We start from the raw sequence: 13,853 nt of genomic DNA, 5'->3' as shown, positions 1-13,853 counted from the left end.
CTTGCTGCTCTTGCCACAAGAGACAACTTACAGGCGGACAAGCTTACAGTAAGGGGGTTACAAAAAGAACAAGCACCTTTTCTGATCCACACAGTGTAAAGTAGTATAACCATTTATAAATGAAACAGTCCCCAGAAAAGTGCTGTGCCTAACAGTGGCAGCCATTGCTGGCAACTATGGTGACATTATTCATAGCAGCACCGACTGGTTGCCATGGTTATAAGGGATAGCCATATCAAAGACTATTCACTTGCATACATGGCTTCTAGGTAACAATAGAAGGGTTTTCTATATACAGAAGAAAGACAAACTAAAGTGGTCTCCATATAATTGAATATCTAATACTCTATTACACTGCTTCCCAACCACCGGGTCAAGGCCCAATACTTTGCTAGCGATCATTTAGTCATGGAGGCAGGAGTAGCAGCTGGCTGAGGCAGCGTTCACATGTGGCATTTACATTGCCTTTTAAAATACAACAGCTGATAAGAGATTGGACTACTTACATCAGATACAAAAACGCTTTGTTAACACAATGTTAACATGTGTGTTAACATAGCATTAACGCCTTGCACACTTAACATAGTAGCTTAACATTGCATTTTGTAAATGCAGATGTTAACAGCAGTGTTATTAGGCAAATCTTCTCTTCCCAGCTGTTTGTATTGCGTTTCAAATCATATTGTAAATGCCATGTGTAAACACTGCCTGAAGTTGTGGAGGTGCCAGTGCACATTGCATTTGTTTCTCACATGTCCCACTGATCACAGTACCACTACTGCTGTATTGGGAGGTGTATATTGGGTAATGGGAGATGTGAGAACCAAAGGTATCGCAGCCAGACACCTCCACCTGGTCTTCAGTCAGGCTTCTGCCTCATTCTCACTCAGCCCCCCTCACGGTCCCTGGAAAATTATTAGGTACCCTATTATTCCCTTGGGAAAACAAGGATGGGGAACACTATTGGAATGGTATAAAGCCAGGATGTACTCAAATGATTCTGAGGATGATAATTCCAGAAGCCAAAACTTTACAATCCAGCTTATAATGCACGTTGAGTGCTAGAAAAAACATTCATGAGGCTTCTGGTCTTTCAATTTAAAAAAAAAATGTTCCCAGCAGCAAGTGAGTAAGAGAAACACATGAGCTAATATCATATGCTTGGGCTCAGGTTGCATCACTATGGGACTATCTGCTCACATAAAATTGACAAGTGGCTACAGAAGACATTCTAATAGCAGTGATGCTGCGCATGAAAAAATTTCACAGATACAAATGTGTAATCCAAAGTGCTTTGCAAAGAATGCCACATGGTGACACCTTTCTGCTGCCAGAGGAAAGCATAGCACACCTTTCTTAGTAAAATATACAGAGCAGAGAGTATAGGTAATATGTAGTATAGGTAGTATGTAGGTAATCTGTGCAGTCAGACAGGGCGCTTACACCGTGATCAGAAATGCAATGCAAAAGCATGGTGGCGGGACCCCGTCCCTGTGCACTAGCGTTTCTTTTGTAAACGCAGCACTTGCAGTATTTGTGACTGCACCCTAAGGGTGAAGACACACATGGCGTTTTTAGGCCGTTTTTGGGCCGTTTTTTGAAAACGCATGTGTTTTTGACCAGTTTGAATTAAGATAATTGCTCAAACCTGTCAAAAACGAATGCGTTTTCAAAAAACGCATGCGTTTTTTACGATCTGAAAACGCACTAAAAATGGCCCAAAAACGGCCTAAAAACGCCATGTGTGTCTTCACCCTAAGGCCTCTTTCACACGGATGTATGCTCACCCGGCCGTGAAGCATTTCCTCCACCAGTACACTCACCACAAATACCATTGCTCACAGAGATGGATTGGGAGTCTGAAACGGTGACGAGGTCTGCAATGTCTGATAGGGGCAGGTCTAACCAGTTACAAATGACCAGAGTGGGGTTGATAGGAAAGTCACCTCCCAAGCTTTTTAATCAGCAGTGGGGCATAGCTGTGCGAGATTATTAGCATTAGCATTATTAGCATTCAGAACCACACCAGCAAAAAACGATGAATTCCTGCCAAGAAGTGATATGGGTATCCTGACATACAGGCACTCATTGCAAGGAGATAGACCTAGTCTTGCTGTCCATAACAAGGGCCTCATCTTCAGTAGATATTACAGACCAAACATTCCAAAATATCTAATATAAACTACGCTTGCACGATGCATCAATATATCGGTACTTATCCAATACTTTGAAAGCCAGAACGGTTCAATACCAGGTTTCTGTTACTTGCAGTACTGAATGACTTCCACAGACTCCTTGTATCTGCTGACATTGGACAGGGAATCCTTTTGAGATGTGTGGGGTTAGCGCAGAGCAGGGACCACGTCACAGGGTAATATCACCATCTGCCAATTATGGTCTCTACATCTCCCAGGGGCTCCCCCAGACACAAGATGTATTTTAATTAATTAAATAATGTTTTGCCCAGCCCGGGATATGAACCCACAACCTCCACCTGCCATAGAGATACAGGACAGAGCTTCTATTCACTAGGCTATGGGCTTAGTGGTTGCCTATGGGAGGATATTATGTAACTAAGAGTTTCACTGTTACACTGTGACACAGGCTCCATGCACTGGTATATAGAGAGGGATCTTCTCAGAGATTATTATTTTTATTGAGATAATTATTATTTTGATGATTATTATTGCGAGGATTATTATTATTATGGAGATTATCATTATTATTATTATGGTGGATATGGAGATTATTATTATTATGGTGGAGATTATTATTATTATTATATTTTAAGAATATAATACAGTTAAATGAACAAAAATGTATAAGAAAAAAATAAGGGCTCATTCAGAAAGGCCTGTCCACTGCTCATCTGCAAAAAATGTGGACGTAAAGTCTGTGATCAGTCCATATTGTATCCATACACCATCCATTTTTTTCACATATGCAAAATAAAACACCCATCTAAATACTCTTTAGTATAGTATTTTATAGTAACATTACCAGGACAACCATTACAACATATATACTAAACTCTCATAAATCACTAAAGCTTCTCCTAGGAAATCACTGGTGAAAGTTACTGATCGCATGTGTTTTAATGGAAATGCAAATGTGATCACACTGAGCCCTGCCCCCAAACATTTGCATTGCATCCATGTGTCCGCATCTTAAACATTACGATAATCATTTTTTTACTATTCTTGAAAACATTGTACAGGCAGTCCCCGGGTTACGTACACAATTGGTTCTGCAGGTTTGTTCTTAAGTTGAATTTGTATGTAAGTCGGAACTGTATACTTTATAATTGTAACCCCAGCCAAATGTTTTTGGTCTCTGTTAAAATTGCTGGGTTATCATAAGAACCACAATTACCATAACAATAAAGCTTGAATGCAGACATCTTTGATAACTGTTATAGCTGTTTATTGGCTAAAGTTCAGAAAATTACCATGGCACTGTTAAAGGTGATGAGTAGGGCAGTGCAAATAATAGGCCAGTCATTCAATTACATAATGAATGTAAGGAGAACAAGATGGTTGACAAGAGGAGGCAGGCAGGACTTTGCCCCAAAATCTCATGAATTCAAACATTGCTTTCACACAAACATATGTTATGCCGAGACCGGGCTAAATGTTTGTGAGAACAAAGCACTGTTTGCAGGAATCTATGGGCTGCAAACTTCATTTGTTCTATGGAATAGGTCATCCACCCAGCACCCACCCTCCCAAGCCTATAAATGCCCATTTATTCCTGGTAGCAGATCTCAGTTGTTCACAATAATAATACATTTATTTCCTATTCACGGACAACAAGATCTCAGAAACCGTCAACACAGCAGGAGCTCAAAGAGAATTTAAATTTGGGCCTTATGGTACTCGGAACTTATGTATGATGTATAATACAAGAAAATGTTGGTTAATTTAATTCCTGGGTTTGAAGCAAAAAAAAAAGATATATGGATTCAATAATAAATACTGCTTTGAATTGTCATTGGAATATTATTTTAAAGGAAACCTACCACTTGTAGTGGCAGGTTTCCGATGGCAATACCGAGCACCAGCTCAGGGTGAGCTGGTGCCGGAGCTTATTTTAGTTAGTGTTTTAAACCGCGGTATCGCGGTTTAAAACACTTTTTAAACTTTATAGCCGGCGCAGGGAGGTACGCGCTCGGCGCTTACCATGCGCGCGGCTACATAGGAAGTGAATGAGAGCTGCGCGCATGGTAAGCGCCGAGCGCGTACCTGCCTGCGCCGGCTATAAAGTTTAAAAAGTGTTTTAAACCGCGATACCGCGGTTTAAAACACTAACTAAAATAGGCTCCGGCACCAGCTCACCCTGAGCTGGTGCTCGGTATTGCCATCGGAAACCTGCCACTTCAAGTGGTAGGTTTCCTTTAAATACATTTCTCATTCTGTTAACCTTTCTGGGGAACAATTTAGGCCACCGAGGCCTCCTGGGAAATTCAGAGGTTGTGCACCAGCGAGCCTACCCCACATAACTGCAGTGGCCATGCGGAACCAGTGTGGCCACTTTTACAATGGATAAGCAGTCGCTGAAAATGCAGCCACTGGCAATCGTCAGCTTTTACTTAGTGGCTCAAATATTACCTAAAACTAGTGCACTTTACAAATCATAGGTTCCTGCAAACTGTGCTATCCACACTGCTGCTATTTGTATTCCTCTCAACCCACTCTACACATGCACACTAGCTCTGTTAAAGGGAACTTACCACCACGATTCTACCTATAAAGGTAGATCGGGTGGTAGGTGGATGAATGGGACGTGAGGAGAGCCTTTTTTATGGGCTAATCCTCACGTCCCGGCTATCTTTTGGAAAACTTTAATACGCTGATATGTAAATTTTTTTAAGCGGCTACTGGGGCGTGGAGTAGCCGGACACGAGGCTACAAGTCGCGTCTTCTCCACGTCCCAGTAGCCTCTTTTCTCCGCCTACACAATCATCTCCTCATAGCTGCACGCCCTCGTCCGAATACCCGGCATCTGCGCATGCGCAGTAGCTCTGGCCTCTGAGCTGTGGCCGCGCACCCGCAAAAGGACTGCCCTTGGGGAACAGTTGGGTTCCCCTGTATCCATAGATGATCATCTGATCCCACTGGAATCAGAAGGTTCCACCATGTTCCTTGGGTCACATGACAAGCTAATCTAATGTGGACTGTGCATGCACTGTCCATTTGTTCTCAGAGGATGACTAGCAGTGGCAGGCTACAAGCCACACATAACAAGTACAATAGAGCTCATCTTCGCATAGGAAAAAAGTCTGAGCTTAAATTTCTCCTATAGAAGTAGTTTTGGAGTTTCTCTATACATTTTCTTAACATATATTCTGTATCTACATAAGGGTTCAATATGAATGACATGAAAAGAACATTATAAAGACTGAAAAAAATGTAATATAATAACACCCATGGTGATGGGAAAGAGAACTCGGTGCTACAAATTATATGTTCTGTAAATTGCTGAAACATAAATTACACACCAAAAAGAAAGACGTCTTTTGGCATTTTAAGACTGCGTGACGTACTGAACTGCATGGAGGCTTGTTGTAGAGAAAGGCTAGAAGCACTTAGCTTCAAACAACCAACTTATACAGTGACCAGTTATGTATAAATCAGACACTTTCATATCATAAGGACAGTAGTGCCGGATCTAATGCATCAAATGTGCCTGACCTACCCAATTGTATAAAATAGGGTCTTTCAGTGAAGTGAACAAAGCAAGTTAACCCCTTAGTGACCAGTTTGTTTTGGGCCCTAAAGGGGTTTGCACATACTTATAAAGATATATGCATAGGATAGATCATAAGTAGTTGATGAGAGGGAGTGCGAGCTGAGCCAGAAGTTCTACAGTCTGGCTGATACACTGTGGACTGGGCTATCTCCTTCCTGCTCTGGCCTTAGTGTAGCGGCACACTGGCACTGCTGCACTCAGCTAACCTATGGATAGATAGTTCATTAGTAGTTATGTAGCCCAGAAAACGCCTTTATAAACTAGTGATAAAGCCATTTTTTCAGTTTAACCTAAACATGGGTAAAACTAGATTTGCTAGATTTCAGTCTGGCATCCTTTTTTCACAGATCCTCATAAACTATAGTCTAAGAGGGCTGAGTAAAAAACTTTAGTAAACTCAGTAAAAAACTGAGTTTAAAAAACTTTTAAACAGACATCTCACGTTGTCCATTATAATAATTCCCTTGGGCACTGTTCCATTAAAAAGTATTCCATTTAGTGCATTCAAAAAAGTTCTGTGCATCTGTCCTTATTCTATCTAGGAGGGAATAGTAGAAAACAGCAATTACAACAATAGCTTTTTTAATTGTATAAATATTGAGTAACAATATATTTTCTTGGTCAAATCAAGTACAGAAATACCAATTTCTGATTTACAAGGTCCTTTTTTTGTTAATGGAAATGGATGAAGGAATTTTTTGGGGGGGAGTTCTGACATTTTGATGTGTGCTATACTGAGGAACATAAAACTTTTTGATCACTTTTTATTCGGGGAAAAATGAATGTTTTTTTATAGCGTTGACCACACAGTTTTATTTTTTAAAAGATTTTGGGAGAAATAACAGTTTGTGCAAAACAGCAGTTGCTTGTTGCTAATTGCATTTGTTTCACTGGAACGCAGATGCAATCAGGCCAAGCGCCGCCCCCTGGCATTTGCATTGCGTTTGTAAAAGCAAGTGAAAGCACCCTGAGGTTATGTTCACAGGATGAAATTTGTGTCAAATTCCACAGCTAAGTGGACATGCTGGACTTTCCAACACAGAATTTGACCGGCATGCCCTATACCAGTGGTGGCGAACCTATGGAAAAAGGGCATGCAGGCAATTGCCCCAGCCAGGCAGGACTCAGGACATAGTGCACCCGCCATAGCTCCCAACTATTTAGGTGTGAAGGGTCACAGGTAATGGTGCAATTAAATGTACAGAAGCACAGCCCTCTTTCAGATACATCATGAGGCCAGTGCCTCTCAATGTATTTGGTGCTGCAGAGGGGCGGGTTTATATCATACACCAGAGCACGAAGCACCAGAGTATGATCAATGTCCCCACAGAGAGTGGGCACGTTGGTACTCTGTAATGTAATATTATATTTGTATATGTTCCCTATGATTTGTATAGCGCTACAGAATTTGGTGGTGCTATATAAATAAAGATTAGTAGTATGGACCTTGTGCCAGTTTTATGTGCAAACTGCTTGTGTGTGACTGCACTGTGTGTAGCATGCAACCCTGTCGCGGATGCAATATTCCTCATATGACACAAATTTTGTCACTGAAATAGGTGTTCTGGTGCACAGTCGGACCGTGTGCCACATTTAACTTGCAAAATCTGACAGAAGTGTGTTGCACGCCCCATGTTAAAAGTGCACCAATAAAAGTTGGTGCACTCTGTCGGAGTAGTGCAGGGGGCACCAGATTCATGAAGTACTGGCACCACAATACAAGAATCTTTTTTTTTTTAAGTAAATGTGCCCCAGTGTTTTTTTTTCTGTGAACTGAAAAATCTACTTGTGGATACTAGCAGCTTCCAAATGAAATCAATGGGAATTTGGGCACAGATATTCCATCTGAAAAATCTGCCAAATCCACAATGTGAATACGCCCTTAAGATTCTAAATTATAAGTTTAAGTATACTACATAATTCAAAAAAAAAATTTTTGTTGCATAGAGAACAGTGTATAACGTTTACAGGATTCATCCAAAAACTTGTCCCAATCTTCAGTAAGTGACTCAAAAAATGGAGCAATTCATGCACTACTTAAAATACTTGCACCTCAACAGACAGAGTAAAGGGAGCAATGTCTATGGGGTCAATGTCTATATTAGCCACATTTGATACATATCCCCTGCCATCTCTAAATGATATTTCTAAATATGTAAACATACTCTATAGTGTCCGTCACTACGGCACTGGTCCCAAACAAGTGGCTTCAGACCCCAAACTGTGTTCCTCGCCTTAGAAAATCTCAGTTACGGCAATATATCCTGGTTACTGCTCTCTTCTCAATTTCACACAACTCCAGAAGATTGTTGGGTTGGATGATATACGACATAAGAATATCCAGTCTCTTACTAAATTGTTTAATGGGTTGTCATTTCTCCTCACTCCTATTGTTCCATTTGACTGTTTGTACTCTGAAACTATGTATGTCCCCTTTGATTTGTTAAACGCTACAGAATTTGATGGCACTATATAAATAAAGATCATTATTGATTAATATCCCGTGCATTATTAACTGATTGTTGCTCTCACCGTCCCTCCCCTGAAATGGGTACTTAGGGGATCCATTCTATAGCACATGTATATACAGGCGTATGTATATTGAGCATCTAGGCTGTGAGAGGACAGGTCCCAAGTTTTAAGAAAATGAGATGCCATATAGTGCCACTATTTACAGGACGAGGGCTCCCTAAGGGTACTGTGGTCAGTCTGTATATAATGTATGCTAACTTTGGGTTCCTTGTGTGAACTGTAGAAGAGGCATGTGATGTTGAATACATAGGTTCTCTCTATTAGGAGATCATGTCAGTGCCATCAATTAAAGGGGTATACCCTAATAAATGATGCCCTCTAAAAGTAAAATGAGAGCTTTCTTGCCAGGTGAAGGAAACCCCAATAAGCTCTGATATCCACAATGGGACCGACACCAAAACCAGGTACTAATGACAAGATGGACCATCTATAGAGCTGATGTCTATAGCTCAGGTCTATAGACATCTGATTGACAGCTAATGCCTAGACTGTGGCTATAGTAAGGACTAGTGAGGTAAATGGCCATGACATTACCCAGGCTGAAGGACTGTGCAACTTTCTACCTGTTACCTCAGCCCTGCCGTAGATCAGATAGATGGACAGACAGAGATGTGTGAGGGCCACTCCATTGTGTACTATGGCGGTATAATACGCATTGTCTATTCACACATAGCGATAGGTGACATTGTGGCTGTGCATGAGGTGACATGACCGTACAGCAGCACATATCCGCGTCCTGTCAGCCATGCCAGGGGCTGCACACTGCCGGTCACCCGTGGCTCCATGTCTGCCGCCTCCGTCCATAGACATTACATGCAGTCACTTACGCGCACTCCTTGTCCATGTCCGTGTCTCTCATTTCTGTCCAGCCACTTCTTCCCTCTCTCTCTCCGTGGTGCCGGATGCTCTCCAAATTTCCTGTCAGTGTCCCACTTCCCAGACCCGTTAGCTCTTTCTAGCCACCCCCCCTGCCCTTTCTCTTTCCAGACACAAAGGGCTGAGCGAGCAGGACGGAGCAGACACAGCTGCTGCCCGGGCATTAAGCTGCCACAAGAACTTTCCGTCACTTTCCTATCACATCCATTGCAGTGAGACCCGAACGAGGAATCCTCAATCCACCAGGCGCTTCTAAAGTGTCCCCAGAACGGTCACACCGGTCACCACTGATGCGTAACCCTATTCCAGGCTCGCCCAAAAGCCGCCGAGAAGTGTCCAGTTATCCCTCTAAATACCCCTCTCCCTTTGTTCTTCCTTCCTCATCCAGCTGCCCCATCCCAATAGATTGTTCTCTATTTTTCCTGCTCCTCACTTTATTTCCAGTCACTTTGCGGACTCAGTGTCTCCCTCTGCTGTCAGCTCATGTCATCTTTTTCCTGACACTCGCTGTGGAGAAGATGGAAGGTGCCTGGAATTTACAATTAGAATTATTTGGCAGAGTATCCAGTCTTATTGTAACAAAAAATTCTAAAAATGGCATTATTCATTGAAAAGACAGGACATTTCCGCTGTTCTTGATAAACATCTAGGAACTAACAAAAAGGAACAATTCACTAAAGCCACTTATACTTCATCTCATCTCAGTCTATCTCCCAACCCGTGCTCTTCCATCTGCCAGTGATATTAGATTAATCTCTACCTTAATTCGAAGCTCTCATGCACGTCTCCAGAACTTTTCCCGAGTTGCTCCAATTCTCTGGAATGCCCTTCCCTGGACTCTCAGACTAATACCCACCCTCCAAAGCTTCAAACATGCTCTTAAAACCTATCTCTTTAGGCAAGCTTATCACACTCGCTAACTGTATGAAAGGTCAACTCTCCCTTTACTAATCCATCCTATGCCCTCCTCCCGTCTGTTATCCGGCAAACACCAGATATATACCACATATATAACACATTCCCTAATTCAATGTTATTAACAAACATACAGTATTTCACAGGTATAAGTCCAACCTGTCTGTATCAGTCCTGGTGTAATAATAATAATTAGAATTAGAGATGAGCGAGCATACTCGTCCGAGCTTGAGTACTCGAAACGGCTCGTTGCTCGGACGAGTATTTCGCCTGTGCGAGAACACAGTGAACACAGGATTATTTAAGGATCATTAAGGATCATTTAAATGAAGAACACAGTGAAGAACACATTGCAGATGTTCCCGTACATCTGCTAACTTATCAGAAGACATTAGTGCAGAACAGTGTTCTTCACAATAGTATGTAAAGAACAATGGGGCAGATTTACTTACCCGGTCCTGACGCGATCCAGCGTCACGTTCTGTGTGGAGGATTCGGGTCTTCCAGCGATTCACTAAGGCAGTTCCTCCAATGTCCACCAAGTGTCGCTGCTGTGCTGAAGTTCATTGGAATGCACTGAACTTCACCAAGCCGGGACAAGTGCAGGTAAGCGCGTGTCCAGCGACACTTTTTTTTTTTTAAATGCGGCGGTTTCTCCGAATCCGTCGGGTTTTTGTTCCACTACACCCCCGATTTCTCTCACGTGCATGCTAGTGCCAATGCGCCACAATCCGATCGTGTGCGCCAAAAACCTGGGGCAATTCAGGGAAAATCGGCGCAAAACGGAAAAATCTGGGTAACCCGCAAGAAAAACGCAATTCGGGCCCTTAGTAAATGACCCCCTATATGTGTGAAGAACACATTGCAGATGTTTAACATGGGTCATTCTCCTTTTTGAAGTTCAACGAATATTCCATTGAATAAAAAAAACCCAAGACTGACTTCCTTATTTCTCAATAAAATGGCACATTTTATTGGTCCCCTTGATCCCCTTGAAAAATGCTCGAGTCTCCCATTGACTTCAATGGGGTTCGTTATTCGATACAAGCACTTGAGCATCAGGAAAACTTCGACTCGAGTAACGAGCATTTTAGTGCTCACTCATCTCTAATAATAATTCTTTATTTATATAGCGCACACACAGTTTATGCAGCACTGCACAGAGTTTTGCCAAATTAGCTGCTCCTGGTTAATTACCCTGGATCTTCTGACTTTAGGGTCAGCAGACATCTTGTCTGAGCTTTGGAGCTGAGCTCTTCTCTGTAGTGATGTGTCGTTCGCGAACAAGCCGGCTCTAAAAGCCGGCTATTGTTCGTGAATGACGGGAGCTGACTCCCCTCAATGAGCCGATTGCTCACTTAACCCCGCCCCTAACCGGCTCACCACCGATACAATCGGGTTAAAAGTGGAGTGTCTTGGGGTGATTAAATGGCCTGCGATTCCCTATTATACATTTGACAACAATTCCAACAATACCTGAATAAAATTGTAAAGTAAGGGGTTAGAAATAATATTATTGTGTAAATTTTCTTTAATTAGCAAACCCCTTATTGCGCACAAATAGAAAGGTCTCAAATTTCAGTCCCCAAGTGAACATGAAATGATAACTTTAAACCGCTTAGTCTGCAATTTTACTGAGTTTTTTGCTGCCTACTTTTGCTCCTGTCCGTGCACTTCTGATATATGTTCGTGGCCTAGCTGAGCAGTCACATGGTGGAAAACAGACACTTCCTGATCCCTCTGTCTGCAGCGCTCATACATGATAACTTCCTTCTGCTGCCGGTGTGTGCTGACATTTCTTAGAAGTGAAGCCGTGGTGGAGGTGGCAGGGTAGACAGACCCCATGTTAGAAGACGCGGCAGAGGGGGATGTAGTGCAAAAACCTTACAACATCATCCATATTGTTTCTGTGTACGCCTTCAAATCTTTCAGCCAGATGCTCCATGCCCATTATGTTAGGATAAATCTAGGTCAAGTCCAATTCATCCTCCTTGTATTTAACTTTTATTCCTGCCGACATACTCCTCCACATCAACAAATCACCAGCATCACTCCATCATAAACACTACTGAGCTTCTCACCCGCACATAACCACCACTGCAGCACACAACCTGCAGAGCATCTCACCCGAACATCACCGCCACCACTCCAACATACTATCTGCAGAGCATCTCAACCACATCAACTACATCACTTAACCCCTTCCCGACATTTGACGTAATTGTACTGCATGGCAGGAAATGCATTCCTGCATTTTGCAGTATTATTACGTCATGCTTCTGGCACCGGTTCCTGAACGGAACCGGTACCAGAAGCATCGGGTGCCGGCTGTATGTTACAGCTGGCATCCACCTCCAGCACCCGTGATCTGAGTTTCCTCTGGTCGCGGGCATTTTTCTGTGGGAGTTTATGCTGTCTTTTGCATTGTACGGGATCCCTGCTATCTAGGGGTAGAGAAGAGGGAAAGACAGATGAGGGGAAACGAACAAATGAATAAAACTCACAATCAGAATGAAACTACCTAAACCAGTGGTGGCGGACCTATTGCACGAGTGCCAATGGTGACTATGAGAACCCTCTTTGTGGGAAACAGGCCATCACATCTGCACACCTGCAGAGGCACGGCTTAGGTCCTCCTCCTATAGTCCCATGCCATTTAGGCCATGCACAGTGCTATTTTAACCCCTTCCGGACCAAGCTCGATTTTTTAAAATCCCGGTGGGCCAACTAGTCTGGGGCCGGTCAGGGGCTGGTCTAAAAACAAAAAACCATGTGCTCACCTTTCCAAAGCTCCCCCGCAGCTCCGCTACTCAATGCAGTCTGGCCGTCGGTAACTAGAATAAAAACAACTTTTATTTCTTGTTAAAAACAATTCAGGATGCCATTGCTGGCTGGCTATATACTGAGGGGGGCATTATCACGCCTACTTGTTTTGACCCCGCCCACAGAATGGGGCAACTTTTACATTTTTTTCCAGGGTCACTTTAAATTCCCAGTCCGCCCCTGCCTGTTGCAATATAAGTGGTTGTAGCCTTCAAATGGACCAGTGGAGCGACCTGGTGGTACCATGCCACAGCAAGTATTTGATGGGGCAATAGGGAATCTTTATTCAATTATTTTATAAATTTTTTATTTACACTTTTTTAAAAAACTTTTTTTGATCACTTGTTCAGTGTAATATAATGCAATACTAATGTATTGCAGTATATAACCTTAGTCATGTTATATTACCTTATACAGCCGAGCTCCCGCAGCGATCGCATGCGCTCTGCTACTGGGCCCGGGCAATCGCGGAGATGTACATGTACGTTGGGATGCGGCAACTGACCGCATTTCCCAATGTATATGTACGTCATAATGCAATACAGGCAGTCCCTGACTTAAGGAAACTCAACTTGCGTACAAACCCCTAGATACAGACTCTCCTCTGCGTGCTGAAAATGTCCTGAACTTTACCCAAAAGCTGCAGTGATCAACTGTAAGAGTTATCAGAGGTGTCTGCAATGATATTGTATTGTCAATTTTTGCTCACATGACAATCAAAAATTTTAAAAATCAATTGTCACAGGGACAACATTTTTTTTGCCTGGAGTTATACATATGAAATATACATATTCCAACTTACATACAAATTAAGTGGTTGTCTGAAACCTAAAAAAATCATATGTGGCTGGGAGGGGCCGCTTAAAAAATAATCATTAACTTACCTCCGTGGTCCCTCTTGGTGTCCGCGCCGCTATCTCTCTGGTCCATGCCCCTGTTAATTTACTGGGGCACGGAAG

General features: G+C 42.6%; 1 protein-coding gene across 2 annotated transcripts in view; it reads right to left on the bottom strand.

Annotated features, from left to right (window-relative positions):
* Positions 1–9,572, bottom strand: part of HOMER3 (homer scaffold protein 3) — a 109,117-nt gene extending 99,545 nt beyond the window's left edge. For both annotated transcript variants that reach the window (XM_072156241.1, XM_072156232.1), the window contains exon 1: positions 9,108–9,572. Coding sequence is in view for 1 of the 2 variants with exons in the window: in XM_072156232.1 (XP_072012333.1) it covers positions 9,108–9,139 (32 nt within the window). In the remaining variant the exon portion in view is untranslated. The remainder of the gene's footprint in view (positions 1–9,107) is intronic.
* Between the last annotated feature and the right edge of the window lie 4,281 nt (positions 9,573–13,853).

The sequence above is a fragment of the Engystomops pustulosus genome, chromosome 1 (assembly GCF_040894005.1).
Source record: "Engystomops pustulosus chromosome 1, aEngPut4.maternal, whole genome shotgun sequence".
NCBI classification, from domain to species: Eukaryota; Metazoa; Chordata; class Amphibia; order Anura; family Leptodactylidae; genus Engystomops; species Engystomops pustulosus.
Note: the sequence above shows the minus strand (reverse complement) of the source record. Positions and strands in the feature narration are given on the sequence as shown.